The sequence below is a fragment of the Syngnathus leptorhynchus genome, chromosome 6 (genome assembly GCF_054491065.1).
Source record: "Syngnathus leptorhynchus isolate UIUO chromosome 6, UIUO_Slep, whole genome shotgun sequence".
Taxonomy (NCBI): Eukaryota; Metazoa; Chordata; class Actinopteri; order Syngnathiformes; family Syngnathidae; genus Syngnathus; species Syngnathus leptorhynchus.
The window spans coordinates 14,113,281-14,137,099 of record NC_141200.1 but is presented as its reverse complement, the minus strand read 5'-3'; the positions used below and the strand labels follow the sequence as shown (position 1 = coordinate 14,137,099).

The 23,819-nt window shown below is 43.7% G+C and overlaps 1 protein-coding gene across 2 annotated transcripts in view; it reads left to right on the top strand.

Annotated features, from left to right (window-relative positions):
- The window catches only part of galnt18a (UDP-N-acetyl-alpha-D-galactosamine:polypeptide N-acetylgalactosaminyltransferase 18a), a 131,811-nt gene that overhangs the window by 83,921 nt on the left and 24,071 nt on the right, over positions 1 to 23,819 (top strand). The window contains exons 8-9 of one of the 2 annotated variants that reach the window (XM_085915049.1): positions 7,562 to 7,747; positions 20,424 to 20,561. In XM_085915049.1, the coding sequence (XP_085771175.1) occupies positions 7,562 to 7,747; positions 20,424 to 20,561 (324 nt within the window). The remainder of the gene's footprint in view (positions 1 to 7,561; positions 7,748 to 20,423; positions 20,562 to 23,819) is intronic. The other variant, XM_085915050.1, reaches the window with a different exon arrangement.

Sequence of the window (23,819 nt, the reverse complement as noted above, 5' to 3'; positions counted from 1 at the left end):
ACGCTCACTTTTAATAAAGAGTATGGCCACAACCCGTCCCCTTCCCTTCATTTCTTGATCGGAGTCACTTGTGCTCATGAATTTTGGTACAGATGAACCACCATTTCAGACACTAGGTGACAACAGAATGTGATCTAGCCATGAAAAAATATGCATTAGAATGCCTGCCTTTGGTGACGTAGACAGGCTGAGATGAAGAAAAAAAATAGGTAGGGAGTTGCAAAGTTGGGTGGAGCAGTTTGACATAAATCTCATCCCCCATAAACCCTTAAATCACTACAGATTATTTTAGTGGCATAAGGTTTAGTGTTGACATATTTTTTACATGTAGACCTAAGTTAAGTCAATGTTCCGTCCAGTTAATTGTCCTTTTAAAACCTAATAATGGCCGATGAATTTTCTGGTTACTACGAGGATTGCGATAATGTTCTACTAATGTGACTCCCCATTGCTAGTCGTACAGCTAATGACTGAATTCCATTTGTCACCTCCCAAACAATTCAACTGCTGCAATTTGGTCTTTTTTTCGGTTGTTAATTCAAACGCCAACCGCAGCAATTTCTGACATTTTTACATTACGTTTATCGCTAGATTGATTGATAGACAGACAGACAGAACCTTAACTGTAAGTGGCTACCATGTAGAAGTGACACATACTACGCAAATTGACACAAGTGACTTGTATCATACGTAGTTGCATGTCTAATTTTGTAACAGAGCAAGCATGAAATTCACTGAAGATTTAACATGTTAACAGCGTAAAGTGGATGAAACAGTGGTTATTTTATTCGTGACTAGTGTGGATAACCCCTCATCCCTCAGGGTAAACCCCAGTTTACGCCAGGCAGCGGATAATAGGTATGCCCAAACTCACTTGGTGCCTTTAATTTTTGACAATTTATGAGTGGAAGAAAGTCCAGCTCTTCCCAAGGGGACTGACACCTAAACCCAAGTTGTGTGGGAAAAGCGAGCCCGACTAAATCTAGTAAGAACTTCTCATCCTCGCACACCAGCTCCATTCTCATGACATCCCAAGCCCCTATGTACTGTAAACTAGCCTGGAATTAGATTGCAAAATTCCCCACCTTCACCTACTGCCCAGTTTCCATTGCACGACACCTTTGGCCCTCTAACAGGTGCTGAGCCCATCAGAATGATGACTTATCTTTTCAGACTTTGCTAGCCATCTAGTCCCAACTCCAGGCTGGCTCAGTGAGGGGGATCCTCTTGTGACCCGCGTCTGGGTGAGGGAAAAATTAAATTAAATTAGATTAGATTAGATTAGATTAGATAGAACATTCTCCTTTCAAAAGCACATTAAGAATATAACCAGAATAGCATTTTTTCACCTTCGTAATATTGCTAAGCTTCGGCCAATCCTCTCGACCGGTAATGCAGAAATTATTATACATGCATTTATCACGTCGCGCCTGGACTACTGTAATGCATTATTCTCTGGTCTTCCCAAGTCCAGTATCAAATGTCTACAGTTAGTACAAAATGCTGCTGCAAGGCTGCTCTCACGGACAAGAAAATTTGATCACATTACCCCAATATTAGCCAATTTACACTGGCTCCCGGTCCATTTAAGATGTGACTTCAAGGTTCTTCTATTAACCTATAAATCATTGCATGGCTTAGCGCCTTCATATCTCGTAGACTTAGTCGTTCCTTATGTTCCGTCTCGTAACCTTCGTTCGCAAAACGCTAGTCTTTTAGTGACACCGAGGGCCAAGAAAATGTCTGCAGGGACTAGAGCATTTTCTATTCGGGCTCCAGAGCTCTGGAATGCCCTACCAATGGATATTAGAACTGCTACCTCAGTAGAAACATTTAAGACACGTTTAAAGACGTATTTCTATGATATGGCCTTTAATTAACCTGTAGTAGCCGATTCGGCTGGAGTTTGTTTTTGCTCCCTCTCCCCGACCCCACTCCCCCCACCCCTCCCCGGCTGGGGAGGTGGTTAGGTGACACCCAAGCTGACGACGGCTATCTAGATTCTCGTGGACCAATTCAGCATGAGGGAACTGCAGCGGATTACCCTCCTAGAGGACACTGCCAGGACAATCGAAGGCACCTCCGACAGCTCTTCGCTTTGGCCTGGACATCTACTTTTTGATTTCCATATTATGTATTTTATGTGCCCTCTTTGCATCCATTGCAGCCTGGTGATCCTGAAAGGGGGATCCTTCCATCTGTGGTCCCTTCTCAAGGTTTCTCATTTTTCCCCTGGTAGGGTTTTTTGAGTTTTTCCTTGCCCTTTTGGGAGCTCAAGATCAGGGGATGCTTTGAGAATAATTGTCAATTGATTGTCTATGTGAAGCCCTTTGAGACTGCTTGTGATTTAGGGCTATACAAATAAACTTGATTTGACTTGACTTGATAGAACTTTATTTATCCCACAATGGGGAAATGTTCTTGTCACAGCAGCGTACAAGAGTGCAAGAATACAAGAAACGTGCAAAATGTAAAAATGTATAAATTACAGACAAAGATTGTATTTAAAATACAAGATTTGTATGCTGGAGTTTCCATGCCTACAGTATATTTACTTCAAGGTCAACTAAATAAGACAAATAACAATGATTCATAAGTGGGCTTTGGCTTAGAAAAGTTTTCTTATGAGCAGTTAAGAGTAATAAACCTTCATGAGAAAGATTGTATATATATTATTTCAATGTGATTTAGGGATAAAATAAGAGTGCAGAGGCAAGTGGAGAAAGTTTCATTTTCGTATACAGTAATCCCTCGCTACATCGTGGTTCGTTTATCGCTGTTTCAATACATCGTGGATTTTTTTTACCAAATTTAAAAAAAAATTAAAGTCAAAATAAAACTTCTAAATTGAGGAATTATGACACGAAACTTGCTCACACGCCAGCAGAAGGCAAGGAGTGCCCACACAATTGCAGTGCATACACTTGTACCTTTTTATAAACAATTGTTATAATAATAAGAGTTTTAAAAACATATTTCGTGTTGTACCTTGTTTTCTTTAAGCATTTTTTCATTTGCACATTTTTGTCCAATCGCGCAACTCCAGCGCACCGCCGAACACGCAATCGTAGCGCGTCGCCGACCGCGCAATTGCACCGCGCTGCTCGCATTATTGTGAGAGCTGTCACTGAAATTTTGAAAATATTTTTGAAGTCCTGATGTACTTTCCAAGATTTAAGTGGACCTCAGTGCGCAAGGATCTTAATTTTGTCCGATCGCACAACCACAGCGCACCGCCGAACGCGCAACCGTAGCGTGCCGCCGACCGCGCAACTGCATCGCGCTGGTCGCATTATTGTGACAGAGCGGTCGCTAAAATTCAGAAAATATTTTTTAAGTCCTGATGTACTTTCCAAAATTTAAGTGGACCTCAGTGCGCATGGAGCTTAATTTGGTCCAATCGCACAACCGCAGCGCGCCGGGCGCTCACTGTCGCATTCCTTTAGGAGCGTCTTTGTATTTTAGAATGGCTTCACTGCTCCTACTTGCTTCCTTTGGAGCCATGATTAGAGGTGATGCAATCCTCAGAGTAACGAGAATGTAATAACGAACGGAGTCAATTGGCATGCGGATCCTCTCGGGTCATCTCGCGAGGTTCGACAACCAAATTTCGTCCGACAACTGAAACAAAAGAATCTAGAATTTTTTGTTCGAATACCGATTTGTTCGAGAACTGTGACATTCGAAACCCGGGGTTCCACTGCACTCACTTTGTGTCAAAGACCCACATGATCACAGCGACATACTTTGTCGATACCAGCAACTTTTAACATACCGCTACGCACAAGTGAAAATGGGTATTATGTCTAGACCCCGAATATAAGACAACCCCCACTTTTTCAGTCTTATTTCCATGCAAAAAACATTGTCTTATATCCGGGGCAAAACGGCATATTGAGAATGCTGAGATATATTTTGAGGGGAAGCACCTTACTCCATATTTGGTTGGTACTGTGGGTACTGGGCTAAATGCTGCTGTATTGTTCAGCAGATGGTCTATGTCTTGAAAAGAGGGGGAAGAATGCAGGCAGGTCACAGGAAATTATTGCACACACATAAACTGGAAAATGGCATTTCCCACCAATTCACCTCAGGTTTATTTTGAGGGGGGGAATAACAAAATAGACCCACAATAAAAGTGATGCAATTCTTGGTATTACAGTTCTGATCAAATTTAAACCGTACCCTGGTCTGTCATATTTTGTTTGGTGTAAAGCAAGAACACTGCACAAAGAAGCTAGTTTTTTTTGTTTTTTAGTATAGAAGAAGCCAAGATTGGCAAACAAGTGCTACCTCCGGCAACAAGCAGTTAGTTTCAAGATCAATATGGAACCAATGTTATTTTTCCCAAGAACAAATGAGTGAATCAACCTTGAAATTATTGATTCTAAGTATATTATGTTGCACTGTTTTAAATATTATTATTATCCATCCATTTTCCATACCGCCTTTCCCCACGGGGTTCGCAAGCAAGCTAGAACCTCTCCCAGCAGTCATTGGGCAGTAGGCGGGGGACACTCTCAACCAGTTGCCAGCCAATCGCAGGGCACACAGTGACGAACAACCATCCGCACTTACGCCCATGGGCAATTTGGTGTGTTCAATCAGCCTACCATGCATGTTTTTGGGATGTAGGAGGAAACCGGAATGCCTGGAGAAAACCTACGCACGCACGGGGAGAACATGCAAACTCTGGAGGTGGAATCGAACCCGCACCCGTGAGGCAGACGTGCTAACCAGTGTTCATTATTATTATTATTATCATTATAATACGTTTAAATTCTAAATGTAGAAATTTCAATAGTATTTCAAATACCAATATAAATACTGCAACAACCTTACAAATAAGAACATTGAAATTCTTAAAGCCACTCATAAACTGCTCTGCTGGGACTCACCTCCACAAGAAACACTACTTCATGGAAAAGAAAATTCACAAGACATGGCAAGCTGCTTTTAAACCCTTTTATTCAAACTGTGACAGATGATGATCTATTTCCTGCCATCTTCATCACACCAGGGGGGGAGAATGCAGGCAGGTCGCAGCAATTTATGTGTCAAGAAAGACTCTTTACAGATTTATGGTATAAACAATGAACAGGAAAAAAATGGGTCTACGACCGGGCACTTCGTAATCTCTGTCCCGACAGTGCGACCTGATTTAAGGGGCTGTATTGGTAGACAGGTGCAATGGTGGCAATTTCATTTTTGTGCAGGGTCAAGAGTGGTTTATTTTGTGTGAGATACCACTCCTCCGATGTAGAGTACCCTGCACTCTGCATGAATAGGGATGCATCGTAATTTTTCTGGCAGAGCAAGTCAAGTTCAGCGTTTTTTGTGATTTTGGCTGACCACGATATAAACATTGTAGACTATCATATAGAAGCAATTTAATACCCAAAGGGAGACTAAATTGTAGACTTTTTAACAGAAGATCTATTTCTTAGCGCAGGTGTTTTAACACGATTTTGGTGTATAATCAAGGTGCAGACAGACAGATTAGGCACACGGAGGAAGTGTGTGATGTAACGTGATCGAATTTCGAACAGAGATATGACACCAGCGTGGGACAGTGCCTCTCAATCCATAGAAATTCAATTCATTGAATGAATTGTAATCATAATCTGAATAATGTTTTATGTCCGCCACAAAATTATGGGGTTGGGGAATTGTCCCACATGGCCGCATTATCAATGGTAGATGGCGGTGTCACTCCACAGTGGCCAACCTAACATCTGTGAGATCTTGTAATATTTTTCACTTTTCGCACAGCGATCTACATGCCATGCAGACAGCGCGCTACACTTCTTCTCTGTGCTAAATTTAAAGGGAATGAGGGGAGCCGTTTCAAATAGATGGCAAAAAAGTCGGCTGCATTTCCTCCCACGACAACGCACACCAACGCTAACGCCCCCTTATACCTGCTCGAATGTGAAAAAATAACCCAAAAAAATCCCACTGCAATACACTGCAATTTACACTATACTTGCGATGGGCACCAAGAATTGCATTTCACACAAAAATCCAGATTGAGCATCAAGACCTGCAGTACTGTGAGCTGAGCCTATCATTTCTTGTTTTTATGAGTGTCTGTGTCTTTTACCTTTGCTTTTTGTTTTAGGGGTTGATTTTACCAATTGTGAGGACGCATATTTTTATCCTGGGTTGTAAATACACATCCACAAAAAGATGGCGCCTTGTATTTTATTTTTCTGTGGCAAGCCAAGAGGGCAGTGTATTTTCATTGAAAGAAGGATGGCTTTTTTATTGAACCTGTCACTGTATGTTTTAACATGCTCAAATCCAGCCTCCTTGTTAATAAAGAAAAAAAAACATTTCGGCAGGTTTTCGGTTTAAATTGTGTTACAATTTGCAGACTACAGTATTTTTCGGACTAAATTTCGTTCCGGAGTACATGAACCAGCAACAACAGGCTAAACAATACGGGATGCTAACGTGACATATACACAAACGAGGAGCTGACGTAACATTCTGAGTTATTCAAATAACTATTAGATAAATAACATGTTTATCAAACCATCTGTGTCACTCCAATTCATTAAATCCATCGATCATCCTTTATGTAAATGATGCGCCGCGTATGCGCCGTATATGCGCTTGCCAAGTATGCGCCGCACCGCTGACGTTGTACTCATCGTGAGTTGCATTTCTAATTATTCCACAGACACATATAACGATATATAAAGTATAGAGCAAATAACTATCATATAACAATATTATCAAACCGTCTGTGTCACTCCAAATCATTAAATCCATTGATCAAATTCCTCGTCCTTTATGTCAACAACGCCGCACGTGCGCCGCACAGATCTAGTATATCACTTAATTGTAGCGTTAACAAAGTACCAGGAAAGACGTGGGTTTGGTAAACGGCTCTTTATTTAACAAAACAAGAGTTCAACGAGCCAACAACTACTGAACTGTAACAATAAAAACATATACAAGTTGCTACACAAATTAAATTATATCAAATAACTATAACATAAATAACACGTTTTTCAAACCTTGTGTCACTCCAAATCCTTCAAACGTGGGACCCTTCATCATCTTCGTCGTCCCATGATCGAATCCTTTGTCCTTTATGTAAACAACCGCTGTGCCGCGCCGCTGACGTCACTTACAGAGCAAATTACAGTAATCTCTTGCTACATCGCGGTTCGTTTATCGCGGTTTCACTTAATCGCGGATTTTTGAATTTTGAAAATTTGTGAAAAAATTCACATATAAGTCGCTCTTGAGTCGCCCCCCCACCCAAACTATGAAAAACAACACGGTTTATAGTCCAAAAAATACGGTAATTGCAGTTTGAAGATGTGTTTATCTAAATTATTATTTATGATGCATGTATGAAAAATATAACGGAGCAGCACATAAAGCTGATTAAAAAAGTACAATGTAATTTTTGATTAATAATAAATAAAATAATATATTTTTGAAAAAAAATTGAAACATTTGTAATCTCTCTCTCTCTCTCTCTCTCTCTCTCTCTCTCTCTCTCTCTCTCTCTCACACACTCACTCACTCTCATTGTTACTCTTAGGTATGGCAGTGTGGTGGAAGCGTAGAAGTCCTTCCTTGCTCCAGGATTGCACACATCGAGAGAGCCCACAAGCCCTATACAGAAAATCTGACAGCCCTCGTGCGTCGCAATGCTTTAAGAGTGGCTGAGGTCTGGATGGACAACTATAAGAGTCATGTTTACATGGCCTGGAATGTTCCATTTCAGGTGCAGTATTGGAACATGTTGGAAAGCAGTTAACCTGAGACACTGAAGTTTATTTGACATACATATAATATTCTGTTCTGTTTGATAAATAGAGGACGAGTCCTTTTTCCAGCATTAGTGAAAAAAGCTTGAAGTCAACTAATCACTAATCATAGGTTTTTTTTGCCATTTTCGGACAATATTACTGAAGATCTTTGACTGGTGTCTGCTACAAGGGTTGCCAACTCCCTCAGAAATAATTCATGGACACCTCATCGGCAGAGACAGTCAACCTTATTATTAAAACTAAGTTGAATAAGATGCAGATTTTAATAAGATTTTTGAATGACATGAACACATGAAAAACATTCGAATCCAGAAATTTGGGGGTTGTTACCAGCTACATTCAGATCAGTGTACTTCGGCTGCGGGTGAACCAGGTTGTGGTCCAACTTCCCCATTGGGAGGAGTGTGGTACTGTATGCATCCCTCACATTAGCATACAGGAGGTTGACAGTCTTGTTGTTTCTCGTAGGACAGTCAGCGGCCTAATGAAAAACAGACAAAGTAGCGTCCAAGGCAGCATGGTTAAAGTCCCCAGAGATTATTATAAATGCATCAGGGTGCCCGGTCTGAAGCCTGGCTGTGACATTGTACAGTCTTACAAGCTGTGGCTGCGTCCGTACAAGGAGGAATGTAAACACAGACGGTAATTACGTGACTGAACTCCTTCGGCAGATAATATGGCCGCAAGCTAATGGCTAACAGCTCGAGGTCTCGACAACACATATTTTGCTGAGACGTGTCCGGGGTTACACCAGCGCTGGTTCACAAACATGATCAGGCCTCCACCTTACCACTTCCCACTACACCACATTCCAAATTATTAAGCAAAACATATTTTTCTCAGATTTTCCCAAATTACTTACATGAATTGCAGTCATTATAATTTCCCAGTCATCAACTATTAGAGTACAATTGAAACGTTTTTGAACAAACCATCCATCCATCCATCCATCCATCCATCCATCTTCCGCTTATCCGGGGTCGGGTCGCGGGGGCAGCAGCTTTAGGAGGGACTCCCAGACTTCCCTTTCCCCAGCCATCCATCCATCTATCCATCTAGCCAGCCAGCCAGCCAGCCAGCCAGCCAGCCAGCCAGCCATCCATCCATCCATCCATCCATCCATCCATCCATCCATCCATCCATCCATCTTCTTCCGCTTATCCGGGGTTGGGTCACGGGGGCAGCGGCTATAGGAGGGACTCCCAGACTTTCCTCTCCCCAGCCACTTCATCCAGCTCATCCCGGGGGATCCCAAGGCGTTCCCAGGCCAGCCGAGAGACATAGTCTCTCCAGCGCATCCTGGGTCGTCCACGGGGTCTCCTACCGGTGGGACATGCCCGGAACACCTCCCCAGGGAGGCGGCCAGGAGAAATCCTGATGAGATGCCCGAGCCACCTCATCTGGCTCCTGTCAACGTGGAGGAGCAGCGGCTCTACTCCGAGTCTCTCCCGGATGACCGAACTTCTCACCCTATCTCTAAGGGAGAGCCCGGACACCCTGCGGAGGAAACTCATTTCGGCCGCTTGTATCCTGGATCTCGTTCTTTCGGTCACGACCCATAGCTCGTGACCATAGGTGAAGGTAGTAGCGTAGATCGAACGGTAAATCGAGAGCTTTGCCATTTGGCTCAGCTCTCTCTTCACCACTGCCGACGCTGCACCGATCCGCTTGTCGATCTCGCGCTCCCTCCTGCCCTCACTCATGAACAAGACATCAAGATACTTGAACTCCTCCACTTGGGGCAGGATCCCATCCCCGATCCGGAGAGGGCATTCCACCCTTTTCCGACCGAGGACCATGGACTCGGATTTGGAGGTGCTGACCCTCATCCCGACCGCTTCACACTCGGCTGCTAATCGCTCCAGTGAGAGCTGGAGATCACGGCCTGAAGAAGCCTACAGCACCACGTCATCTGCAAAAAGCAGTGATGCGATGCTGAGGTCCCCAAACCGGACCCCTTCAACGCCTCGGCTGCGCCTAGAAATTTTGTCCATAAAAATTATGAAAGTGAGTCCGCCTCAGAGTCTCCAGGCCCTGCTTCCACAATAGAAGGAATGCCGGTGTGCACTGCTTCCCCCTCCTGAGACGCCGGATGGTGAACCAGAATTTCCTCGAAGCCGTCCGGAAGTCATTCTCCATGGCCTCGCCCGGGTTTTTGCCTCAGCAACTGCCTAAGTCGCGTTCCGCTTGGCCATCCGGTACCTGTCAGCTGCCTCCGGAGTCCCGCAGGCCAAAACGGCCCGATAGGACTCCTTCTTCAGTTTGACGGCATCCCTTACCGCCGGTGTCCACCAGCGGGTTCGGGGATTGCCGCCATGACAGGCACCAACAACCCTACGGCCACAGCTCCGGTCGGCTTCCTCAACAATGGAGGCGCGGAACAAGGTCCACTCGGACTCAATGTCCCCCGCCTCCCTCGGGACGTGGGAAAAGCTCTGCCGGAGGTGGGAGTTGAAGCTCTTCCTGACAGGGGATTCTGCTAGACATTCCCAGCAGACCCTCACAGAGCGTTTGGGCCTGCCAGGTCGGACCGGAATTTTCCCCCACCATCTGAGCCAACCCACCACCAGGTGGTGATCAGTTGACAGCTCCGCCCCTCTCTTCACCCGAGCGGCCAAAACATGTGGCCGCAAATCCGATGACACGACTACAAAGTCGATCATCGAACTGCGGCCTGGGTGTCCTTGTGCCAAGTGCACACATGGACACTCTTATGCTTGAACATGGTGTTCATTATAGAAAATCCGTGTCGAGCACAGAAGTCCAACAATAGAACACCGCTCGGGTTCAGATCGGGGGGGCCATTCCTCCCAATCACGCCCTTCCAGGTCTCACGTCATTGCCCACGTGAGCATTGAAGTCACCCAATAGAACGATCGAGTCCCCAGAAGGAGTGCTCTCCAGCACTTCCTCCAGGGACTCCAAGAAGGGTGGGTACTCTGAGCTGCCGTTCGGTGCATAGACACAAACAACAGTCAGGACCCGTCCCCCCACCCGAAGGCAGAGGGAGGCTACCTTCTCGCTCACCGGGGTGAACCCCAATGTCCAGGTGCCCAGCCAGGGGGCAATAAGTATGCCAACACCTGCTCGACGCCTCTCACCGTGGGCAACTCCAGAGTGGAAGAGAGTCCAGCCCCTCTCGAGAGGGCTTGTACCAAAGCCCAAACTATGTGTGGAGGCAAGTCCGACTATGTCTACTCGGAACCTTTCTGTCTCACACACCAGCTCCTTTCCAGCCAGAGAGGTGATATTCCATGTCCCTAGAGCCAGCCTCTACAGCCAGGGATTGGACCGCCAAGGTCCCCGCCTTTGACCGCCGCCCAGCTCACTTTGCACCCGACCCCTTTGGCCCCTCCTACAGGTGGTGAGCCCATGGGAAGGGGGACCCACGTTTTCTTTTTGGCCTATGCCCAGCCGGGCCCCATGGGCGAAGGCCCGTGCACCAGGCGCTCGCCTTCGAGCCCCACCTCCAGGCCTGGCTCCAGAGGGGGCCCCGGTGACCCGCATCTGGGCGAGTCACTAAGTCCATTTTCGTTTGTCATCATAAGGGGCTTTGGTTTTTGAACAAACCACCCAATTATATAATAAATAACAGTATGATTTTACAAAATAAAACACTCAACATGCACTCAAAATGCACATTCCAAATTATTATCCGCAACAAATTTTCCAAACACTTTATTCTTATAAAAAACAAAGAATGGTCATTTGTGAAATTATAAGCATTTGCAGGTTATTACAAATTGAAAGGTAACTGAAATCATCCATCCGGGTGTGCTGGAGCCTATCCCAGCCGTCATCGGACAGTAGGCGAGGCACCCTGAACTGGTTGCCAGCCAGTCGCAGGGCACATGGAGACGAACAACCATCCGCACTCTCATTCACACCTAGGGACAATTTGGAGTGCCCAATCGGCCTACCAAGCATGTTTTTCGGATGTGGGAGGAAACCAGAGTGCCCCGAAGAAAACCTACACGGACACGGGGAGAACATGAAAACTCCACACAGGGAGGGCCGGAGGTGAAATCGAACCCGCACCCTCCTCCTTGCACTGCAACCTACAGCAGCAACCGCGTGCTGAAATATGCCGACGACACGACTCTGGTGGGTCTCATCACCGGGGGCGACGAGACTATACAGGTCGGAGGTCAACCTTCTGGCCACGTGGTGCAGGGACAACAACCTCCTGCTGAACGTCAGCGAGACGAAGGAGATTGTTATTGACTTCCGGAAGGGTCACACCCAACACCTGCCACTGACCATCGACAGTGCTGTGGTGGAGAGAGTGAGCAGCACCAGATTCCTGGGGGTGCACATCAGTGAGGACCTCTCCTGGACCATCAACACTGCGTCGCTGGCGAAGAAAGCTGAGCGCCACCTGTACTTTCTGCGGAAACTCAGGCGAGCAAGTGCTCCTCCTGCCATCATCACCACATTCTACCGTGGCCCCATTGAGAGCGTCCTCTCCAGTTGTATCACTGTGTGGGGTGGTACCTGCACTGAATACAACAGGAAGGCCCTGCAGCGCATAGTGAACATAGCTAGTAAGATCATTGGGGCTTCACTCCCCTCCCTGAAGGACAGTTACACCTCCTATCGCACCCGCAAGGCGACCGCGATTGTGTATGATGTTAGTCACCCCACTCACGTTTCGTTTGACCTTCTGCCCTCTGGGAAGAGGTACAGAAGCCTGCGCTCCCGCACCACCTGACTCACCAACAGCTTCATACTCCAGGCTGTCAGGATCCTGAACTCTCTCCACCCTCCAGCCTCGGCTGCATAACGTCTTGTACTTTTGCGCTATATTCTGGCTGTCTGCTATATGCACGCTTGCTCCATTTTGCTCCTCTTATTAAGCTATTTATTTATTTATTTATTTATTATTTATCTATTTAGGTTATTTGCTTATTACTTATTCATCGCTCTCATCTATTCGTTTTTACTCTTTGTGCTATTGGCTTGTATGTATTGCGTAATGTGTCTAGTCACCGTGGGATGGTGGGAAACGTAATTTCGATCTCTTTGTGTGTCTTAACGTGAAGAAATTGACAATAAAGCAGACTATGACTAACTGTGAGGCGGACGTGCTACCCAGTGTGCCACCGAGGCGCCCAACTGAAATCATATACATACGTATAGACATACACATACATTACAGATGTCATTTTTACACCGTCAGGGATTCTAAAGGGGCTGACAATCTCTCCCCATGATTCAAGCCCAAAACATCACTCCATCACCTCCTTATTGCCGCCATAGCCTTGTTTGCATGGAGGGGACAATAAACCAACCATCTACCACCCCATCCATCTGGACCGTCGAGGGTTGCACAGCATTCATCAGTGAACAAAACTGAAGTCAGTCTTCATGTCATTGAGCCGTATCTGCTTGTGTGCAATGGATAGGGGAGGTCGAAAGGATGGCTTACACACAGCTGCAAACCTCTGGAGGACCCTGCATCTTTTTGTTTGGGGCACGTTAGAAGCACCCGCAGCTTAAAAAAACGCATCTTTCTTCAAAAACATATCTCTCTTCAAAAACACATCTCTCTTCAAAAACTGCATCTATTTGTTCGAAGCATGTTAGAGGCACCAGCAGCTTCAAAAACATGTCTGCTACAACGACAAAGCATTTTTGCAGCTGTTCTTTTAATCCAATGTAATTGCCTGTTGGAAAGAGTCCTTGATTTTCCCTTATCAACATGCACACGTGTGTACTCTGAATCAGCTACATACTTTTTGATTGTGCAATGATCGCGATTAAGTCTCTTGGAAATGTTGATTGTTGTCATGCCTTGACCCAAACACTCAACAATTTGTTGCTTTTCAGCAGCTGACAGATCCTTTATCGTGCCCATTTTTGTTGACAATGGTAGGCCCCTTAATAATGTGGGACAACCTTTCATTGTAGTAGTTTTCCCTTTCATTGGACTTAACCTGCTAAACTAATTAGGTGTCTGCAATTGGTTTCAGTGTTATAAAAAGCCCCGAAAACACAACACCATCTACGCGTTGAACTGACAAACAAAAATATTACCTTAGCACTCCTTAACATCATCCATTGATTATCTGTACCGCTTGTCCCCAAGGGGCTAGCAGGCGTGTTGGGGCCTATCCCAACTGTCATCGGGCAGTAGGCAGGGAACACCCTGAACTTTTTGCCAGCCAATCGCAGGGAACACAGAGACAAAAAACAATCCGCATTCACACACACACTTATGGGCAATTTTGAGTGCTCAATTAGCCTACCAAGAATGTTTTTGGGATATGGAAGGAAATCGGAGGACCCAGAGAAAACCCACGTAGGCACGGGGAGAACATGCAAACTCCACACAGGGAGGGCCAGAGGTGGAATTGAACCCACACCCTCCGCAATGTGAGGCAGACGTGCAAACCAGTGCTCCACCGTGCCGCCACTCCTAAACACATTTTGCATTGTAATTTGGAAGACGGTCTAGCTTTTCCATCTGTCAGCTCACTCTAGTGAATCCCACCAGGTCCAGGTTAGCATCCACCACGACGTGGTTCAGCCATGTCTCCGTAAAGATGTGCTAGCTCATGTCCCTATAAATCCGCAGGTTGTTCAGTGCAGCGGGCTCGTCAATCTTATTAGACAATTTCACAATCCCTATTATTATGGTAGGAATCGATGGATAATAGCAATTCTCCGCTTGCCTGTGGAGAAAATGTGTCAGCAGACAATGCAGTGCACTTGATAGACATTTTCCGGCAGTTTCTCGACACGTTTTCCGTTACCCAAGCTTCTTCTTTGCAATCGGTTCTGCTTTTTTCAGAGGAGTACCACTGCTGCCGTTCTCTTTGTTGCCTTCCTCTTTTGGGCAGGCAACAGACAATTAATACGAGTGGATTCTGTATCATCATTCTCGTGTATGAATATGATGATAGTAGCTCATTGGTGACAAAGTACAGGAGGTCCTAGGAACGTTACTGTAAGCCAGTGGTGGCCAATTAATTTTGCGAAGGGGCCATATGAGAAGCTGGAATGTCTGCCGAAGCCCAAGCCAACATGTTTGTATTTAGAAAAAAATTTACTGAGTATATATACTACTATGTATTATTGTGACCTGGGAAATACACATTTTAAACAATATTATATTAATGAATTATTATATTAACTACCAACTCATATTAGCCAGCTTTAGTCGAGACTCACAAATATATAATTAAGTAGGAAGTATAACATAGTGATGTAAAACATTTCTAGTTTGTTATAAACCCAATAAGTACAGTATTTGAATCTGTAGATTTGTGTACTATGTATAATCAGGTCAAATCTTCTTGGCCCTTTTGTTAACATGAGAACCCCTGTTGTTTGTTGTATTATTTGTATCTGATTTGTGGGGGGAACCAAATCATTGTCCACTCTTTATAAAACAGCATTTACTGTTCCGCTTATTTTTATAGTAGGTCTCAAATGGCAGTGGATAAATAAAAGCTAATTAAAGATCTTAATATTTCTACAGGCGGCTCGGTGGAGCACTGGGTAGCACGTCCGCCTCACAGTTAGAAGGGTGCGGGTTCGATTCCACTCCCTGTGTGGAGTTTGCATGTTCTCCCCGAGCCCGCGTGGGTTTTCTCCGTGCACTCCGGTTTCCTCACACATCCCAAAGACATGCTTGGTAGGCCGATTGAGCACTCCAAATTGCCCCTAGGTGTGAGTGCGAGTGCGGATGGTTGTTCGTCTCTGTGTGCCTTGTGATTGGCTGGCAACCAATTCAGGGTGTCCCCTGCCTGCTGCCCGATGACGGCTGGGATAGGCTCCAGCACGCCCGCGACCCCCGTGGGGACAAAGCGGTTCAGAAAATGAATGAATGAATGAATTTTTCTACAAGAGAAAGCCGATGTGACTGAAGCAAGTGTCAAAGGGTCCATGAAAGAAGTACAGTACCATCAATTGAACTTGTTCATCACAATGCATCACCCACAAAGAATATGTCACTGCAAAGAAAAAAACAATATATTGCACGGTTCATTTTAACCGGGCCAAGCCAAGGTTGAGAGGTGAAGGTTATGCGTTGCGTGTTGCTACCTCGGCGCTAACAGAGACCTCGATGAATGAAAGATGTCAATGCTGCTGGATTATAATTCTCTGTGTAGCAGTGTAGTATACAGCCACAGTCTTAATTTGTCTGCACGGATCAAAGACTGAAAAAATAAGATCGTTATGGGAGAACATAGCGATCTGCCTTGCCTGCTTTGGCCGTGTTGATTGACGCTCATCATCATATAATCATAAGTGCGACCATGTGATTGGTTGTGACGAACATGGTCAGAGGCTCAGAGAAGCTCCTTCTTTGTTGTCAAAACTGAAACCGCTAGCATGGGTTATCTTCCCGTAGCTTGGAGCTTGATTACGATGCCCAATCTTTTACAAGACACGTTGCTAACACAAAATAAGACCAGCCAGCTTGTTGATTAAAGTTACATGTAAACGGCTCCCATTAGTTACAACTACATTGGTTAGCTGAATTTTGGATCATTTGTTTCCATGTCAGTCCATGTGAAATCAGTCAATGTTGCAAAAAAAAATATGATGAATGATGTCACCAATTTGTTGACTTGAACTCCTCTTTTTTGCCATTACAGTACAATTACTGTTCAACCATTAAGCCCTATTTTTGTGCCTCATGCTAGTGTAGTGCTCATGGATGAAACTTTCTTTTGGTATTTTTCATGGATGTACCCTTGTGGGCATGAACTTGCTTCCTCAGCTTCACTCATTGCCTTTAGATTCCGTGCAGAAGAGGCGGACGGTTACATGACTGGAGTCTTTGGTGAAGATTGACACGTGCAAATTACATTTATAATGAACTGCAAGAAGAGCTCCACTTGCAGATGTGAAGTTGCCCAGGGTGATTGCAGATCACCGGTGTGAAGTGGGCACTTGGAAACTGCCTTCCACCCGGAATGTTTGTGTCTGTGTGACACCCCCAATAGTTGTGCTGCGGCTGGGGGAGTAATTTTAGAAATGTTTTAAGATGATTATAGTAATTATGCCTTGACATCCACCACGCATGGCATCTGTCTGCCTGCACCTAGATTCAATTCAATTAACCGAAATTGCTGTACAGTAATCCCTCCTACTTCGCGGCTTCAACTATCGCGGCTTCGCTGTATCGCGGGTTTTCAAAAATAAATTAATGATTTTATCGCAGAAATTTCATCATTTCACGAGGTTTCGCGGCCACTTGAGTTTCTTCATTTTCCTTTAATAATGATAGCTTATGTTTAAAAGTCGTTTTCTTGTTTTGAAATGAATAAATTTAAGAGTCAGTTCAGTATACTTTATCGTCACATGTGACTTCAGGGCGTTCTCTCCACCGGCGGTGGCCTTCATCTGGACATAGCAATACACTGTTAGTCTCGTCGCTAAGGCATGAATGCGGAGCGCACAGTCCATTGATATGAAAGTCCCCTAGCAGCGAGCTGGTTGATGTCAGCGATAAAAATAGAATATCTTATGGCTAAATTATGGCTCATACTTCAAAAAAATCTAGTTTCTATTTCGCGGAAATTCCCATTTCGCGGGTGGGTCTGGAACGTAACCCCCGCGAAGTAGGAGGGATTACTGTATACCACCTATGGCCTACCTTCAACCTTTACTGCCCAGCATGGCACAGCATGGTCTACCAAATTCCCCAACTCACTAAAGGAGGCTTGTATCTGCAAAACGATCAAGATGTGCCAGTTTTTACTCCCAATTGCACATGCGCTGTCTAATAAAATAGAGCCACTCATGTTTGACTGCTTCTTTCAAACTAAAAGCCCAATTTATGACAGGGCAAGTCTGTGTGTTTGGGAATTTGGCAGACTGGAGCGAAGCGCCTTCTGCGTGCCTGACAATTTGGTGACAAAAAGTAGACCGCAATCGGTGTAAAAACAGGCACATGTTCCTTTTTGTGCTGGTGACAGTCTAGTTTAGCATGTGAATTTCGTAGACCGTGCTTGGTCTCCACAGGCATTATACTACTGGTGTACCTGTTGACACTGGTGACCAAAAGTACACAACATTTTAGACAACCTAAAGCCAGGGCTAAGGTGTAGCGCAGGTGGTGTGGCTCAGGTATTATGATGCGATTTTAGTGGATTTGATCAAGGCGCAGGCAAACAGGTTCTTTGGTCTGCAGATGGATATGGTGGATGTAATTCTATTTTAGTCATAAATATGACATCAGCTTAGTTTTCATTTAAATCATTGCAATAATCATTTCATTGAATGAAGTCTTATCATCTTAAAGATAGGTTAATAGTGTCCTCTGACCACATGATACAACACACAATCAGGGGTGAAAGAGGATCAACAAGTGCCCATCCACAGCGGCCAACTTTTCATAATCCACAAAAGATCTTCTAGCGTACCTTGCACCCACCGACCTCACATGGCACCTCCATGCCGTGTAGCCCGCATGGCTCTCTCTGCGCTGAATTTAAAGGCAACGAGTGGAGCCGTGCTCCATCCCAAACGCCCCCTTCTACCTGCGAGGTCTAAAGAAAGAAACTCCACTCGTGCGCTTTGCACCAGACATGCTTTGGGCACAAAATAGGGTCCTGAGTGTCACATGAGATATAATTGTTAAATAGTAACTCTGACTTTCAGCTATAATGATGTTCTTTTCAGTAAGGACAAAAACACATATGTACTTTGTCACATTTCCTCTACAGTGAGAAGTAGAGTCCAGACTTTTAATCATTTCAGATCTTTTTCATCAATTCCACTACACCCTTGGGGAGCACAAACCTCACCCAGGCAGCCTACTTCCCTCCTGTTGTCATTACAAATGTATTGAGATAGCAAGTATTCCTTGTTGCCTGAGTATCTTCTCACATGTCCACATTCTTCCATGGGATTTATTTCCTTCAATTCAGGAGATTGGTTGTATGCACAAATAGACACAATACAGCAATATAATTTTTTTGAGAAACACTGAGCATAGCACTCATGAATGCCAAAAAGCTTTCTCTGGTGGTCTTGATAGGATGAGCAAATGGGGAACATCTTGTTTTGTGTAATCCATTGGAGGCTGCTGGTCATTCAAGGAGGGGAAGCTCATATTTTTCTAGCCTACATCATGGTAAATGTTTTGATTTAGGTGTTAATTCTACCGTGCATACTTTTTCAAGATAAGTGGCCAAAGTCAACACCTCGAAAAAGCACTTTTACAAAAAGGCACTGGAGATTGGTAAAGTCTCTGGATCAGTACAAAATAGTAAAATGATAAACTTGGTGTAGAGTTATACTTCAAGATCGCTAATTTTACTGTCAATCACAGGGATTCTGCCTCAGACAGATCATCCAATCATCAGCCAGAATCTGAGCGTCCAGGCCAACGCACTGCTCTACATACTTCCAGAGATGCTGCGGTCCAATGGGTGGGATAAATTCCTGCATTTACCCAATGACCATGCAGTTTTGTGCAGTGGAATAACCCAATGTACAAAGCAGACACTGAGCATCTAACGATGTAAACGCACTATCGCACTGCGGAGATGAATGACATGACACAAGGAAGTTGTGTGTTAAGTAGCTGATTATTACCAAAAGAAGTTATTCTAGCACATATTTATCAATAAAATGTACAGAGCAGTACATATTTCACGCTCATTTGATTGGAAATTGAGTTTCCATTGCAGTCTTATTAATGGCCACTGCTGTAATCCAAGAAAATCACTTTCAAAAACAGAAGACGTTCCATATTTTATGGACTATAACTCACTTTTTTTCATAGTTTGGCCAGGGGTGTGACTTATACTCAGGAGCGAAATATGTGTGAAATTATTAACACATCATTATATCATTTCACATGTTGTGTTCACACTAAACTGCAAGAGGGCGCTCTAGGCCTGTGGAATAATTAGAACTGCAACTGACGATGAATCTGACATGAGCAACGTAGAAGAGGAAGCGCCACATCTTCTACATCCGGGGTTAGCGTAGTTGTTTATAAGTAACACAGAGGATGAAGATTTCGTTGGATTTAATGATTTGGCGTGACCCGGATGGTTTGATAAACTTGTTAGCATGTTATTTATGCTATAGTTATTTGAATAATTCATAATAGGCACGTTCTTAGTTCCTTGTTTATGTGTTTATGTAACGTTAGCACACCGTACCCTTCAGCCCGTTGCCTATTCTAATTTTATTTTAAATTGAATTAAATTAAATATGATCAGCTTCTCTACCACAAGGCTTAGGTTTTCAAAGGAAAACCTTGACAAAAATGAAATTAGATTCAATTCAAAAGCACAAAAGCACAGCTCGATTCAATTCAAAAGCACATTACAAAAAGTCTGACCATGACAACATGTAAACTACTGGCAGTCCAATTCATTGTGCATATCATATTTCCCCCAAAAAAAAGAAATCACAGAAATTTTTTCAATCACAATTGTTGCAGCTTTCAACTTGCCACATCAGTGGTCCCCGAGGTGACATGCTGGCATAATGTGATTGATACAGTTTTTACCTTGAATGACTCGTGTTTTTATCCAGGCTAGAGGCTAACAGTGAATGTGTGGATTGGGGCACTGGCAACTGTTTTATTGGATTTTTATTGTTGTAAATGGGAATGCACTGTGTAATTTGAGGTGTTCTGTTTGCTTATTTCAATAGAATTCAGGAATAAATATTGGGGACATTTCGGAGCGACGGGCCCTGCGATCCAAACTCAAGTGCCAACCATTCAGCTGGTTCCTTGCGAATATCTACCCTGAGCTCCGATCCTACGGTAACACAGTTGCATATGGAGTGGTAAGATTAATTTTATGTCTTCAGTCATGCATTTAATTCATCTGGAACATTATGTTTCATTCAAATAGTACACAATGAAGCATAAACAGAGCTGCTAGTCTATAGAAATACACTTCCAGAACAGTTTATCTGAATTTTTTAATTCCATTATGTCCGAAACATTACTGTGGGACAATTAAATACGATATGCGTTTGCAAACAAATTGTCTTATCATCAAATTTAGTTGTAAGGATAAAGTTGTAAAACACTTTATCCTTTTCTACCCATCAGTCAGTGTCCATTTATTGCACAACCAATGGGATGGATGTCTTAACCCTTTAAGGCCTAGTACACACAAGAACTTTTCAAATCTTAAAAGGTAGGCCAATTGATCACTCCAACTTGTCTGTAGGTGTAATTGTGAGGATGATTGGTTGTTTGCCCAAGTGTGCCCTGCGATTGGCTGGCGACCAGTTCTGGGTGTCCCTCGCCTACTGCCCAGAGACTGCGGGGATAGGCTCCAGCACGCCTGCAACCCCCATGGGGACAGCAGTGCGGACGATGCATGAACAAACAAACGAACGAACGAATGAATGAATGAATGAATGAATGAGATTTTTTGGATTTTTTTTTTTTTTTAGTCTTTGACGGAGTCCAAGACAGGAAATCAGGGGTTTAAAGGTTGTGGTCATATTGTATGAGCTTGTTCAATAAGCTCAACAAAGAACACCACACAAAGATTTTGCTGCTCCACTAACAGTCTAGAGTTCAGTCGTCTGAGGCATAGCCTCTCGTATAATCACATTTGATCTCACAACCGCAAAGATGAACAGTCACTTCAGGGTATGCACTGATTATTGTCAACTGGTTTCAAAGAAGACCAGAGACGGGAGCATTATAAGCTGGTGATGTCAGCAAGAAAGGATTTGCTTTGGAAATATTCTAAAACCAGCAGACACAGACAGCTTCTTTCCCCAGGCTGTGGCTCTGATGAACTCACAGATGTCTCAGAGACATCACTGGGCAATAATATCCTGTTCTTGCCACTTAAATGTTGTTAGTCACCTGAATGTTGTTAGTCACTTAAATGTTGTACAGAGGCTGAGATCAACCAGAGTCATATTCCTTGTTTGGCATGTACAAACTTGGCTAATACTGTCAAGCTAATTCTTGATTCTTGATTTCCTGCTGTCTAGAGAACTAATGTTCTAGTAACAACAAATGTATAATAGCATCGCTTCCTTCTTGTTCAGTCAGAGCGCTATATTCCGTTCACATCACAGACAACTGAGTCAAATGACTCATGAGTAGCCAGCTTTATCCACACATGAGGACTTTTGGGTTTTAAATATTGAACACGATTAATATTTAATAGTGTCTGCCTCGTTTTGGATCGTATTATCGGGCCAAATCCACTCTTGACACACCTGAGACTTGGGTAAACTCTGGACAAAAACAACCCAGTTGTCTTTGTGTGTACCTACCCTAACATTCTAAACTGTCACACTGATGTACACATACAATGTTAGTTAATGCTCAAATTCAACAATTGTCAATGATATATTACTTTTTTAATTCAGATTTTGGTTCAAGTTAAAACTTACTTTATTTTGTTTTATCTTCTTCAAAAACAAGACCACTCCCGTGCAACTATTATTTTGCATAACCATTCTGTACGTGTAGTATGCTCTTAAGTGTTGGATTTCAATATTGTTTTTCTTTCTGATGGCTGAGAACCAAATATACTGTATTGCATTTCTACTCATGTTGATAAATTTTAAATGAGGTCTGCAATAACAAGTGGAACTGTTATAACTAGGTATTTTCTCTGTGAAAGTCTTATATTTGTCACGTGCCCGCTCCTTCAGGACCCTGGTCAGCGCTTTCTTTGCCCGCACACCCATTTCGTCACTCACGTCCGCAGTCACGCACTCTGCCCACAGCCACGCCCCACACAGCACTCATCACCGTTACTTGCTCCCAGCTCGTTAACCGATCTACTTAAATCCTGGACTCCCATCACTCCTCGTCAGTTCATCCCGTGTTGCTCCCTGTTCTTGCCCTCGTTACTTGTTGATTCCTGTTGCCGCTCTTGCTTTCCTGCCCGAATGACTAACCACTCCTGAACGCCGCCTGCTCTGATCTATTGCCTGTCTTTGACAACGATTCTGTCTTACGTCCTGCTTGTCTGTTAGCTCGACTCCTGCTTGCTTCTAATCACGTCTTCGCCTTGACCCGATCTGACGTCCATGTCCGTCGTGTCGGCGCTTGCTCGTTCCTTCGCACACCTGCCTGTCAGCGCATTCATTCCCTACCCAGCCACCGGCAACGCTCGAGTGCCAGCCATCTCCCTGTCGGCATTGCCTCCCTGCTACACCAAACCCGTTAAAGCTCCAGCATTCCTCCTCTCATTTTCCCTTCTTTCATTAAATAAGATTCATGCCGCACTTAGTTATCCTGTCTGGTCCATTACAATATTTACAAAGAACAATACGAATTTAGAAATTGTTGTATGTACCATGGCAATGTCCAATTTCAGACTATGGCAGTGTTAAAACATGAAAAGGCATATATGCCTGAAAAAAAGAGGATTTGTATATTTTAAAATAAATACACTTTTTCTCAAACAGAAGTCAGGTGTGATGGTTTATCTTATTTAAAACACAAAAATTACTGTAATTTCCGGTCTATAAGTTGCTACTTTTGCACACGTTTTGGTTGCTGCAGCTTATAGTGCGGTGCAGAGTATCTATGTTTTTCATGATTTTCCCGATATTGTGATAAAGCTTCACCTTTGCTCAAAAGGTAGTTTGATTATATTTTCTAGGATCCTGTAGGTTATTATTATACACGTGGTAATAATTTACACAACACAGTACGTATTCTGTACCTACTTCCAATTACCGGTACTTATAAATTATGCAAATATGGACAGTTGACTTGTTTGTAAAAATCTTGAATGAAAGGCGTCCCCAAAGAACCATTTCTTGCTTCTTTTCCATATATTATGAATGTAATTAAACATGGAAACATTTTGCGGCTTATATGAATCTAAACAAAACTGGATTTTTCTCTAATTTAAGATGGTACGGTTTATATTCACGGTTTATTTTTTTAATCTAAGTCTTTTATTCAAACTGATGATTCAAACGTTTTCAAAATCCTCTTCTAAACTCTGAACGGCATCATTAACCTTTTTACCCTATTTAAAATGTAGACCTTTTAATGTTTGTGTATACCATAAATGTGTAGTTTGTAAAAATTAAACTGAATAACTC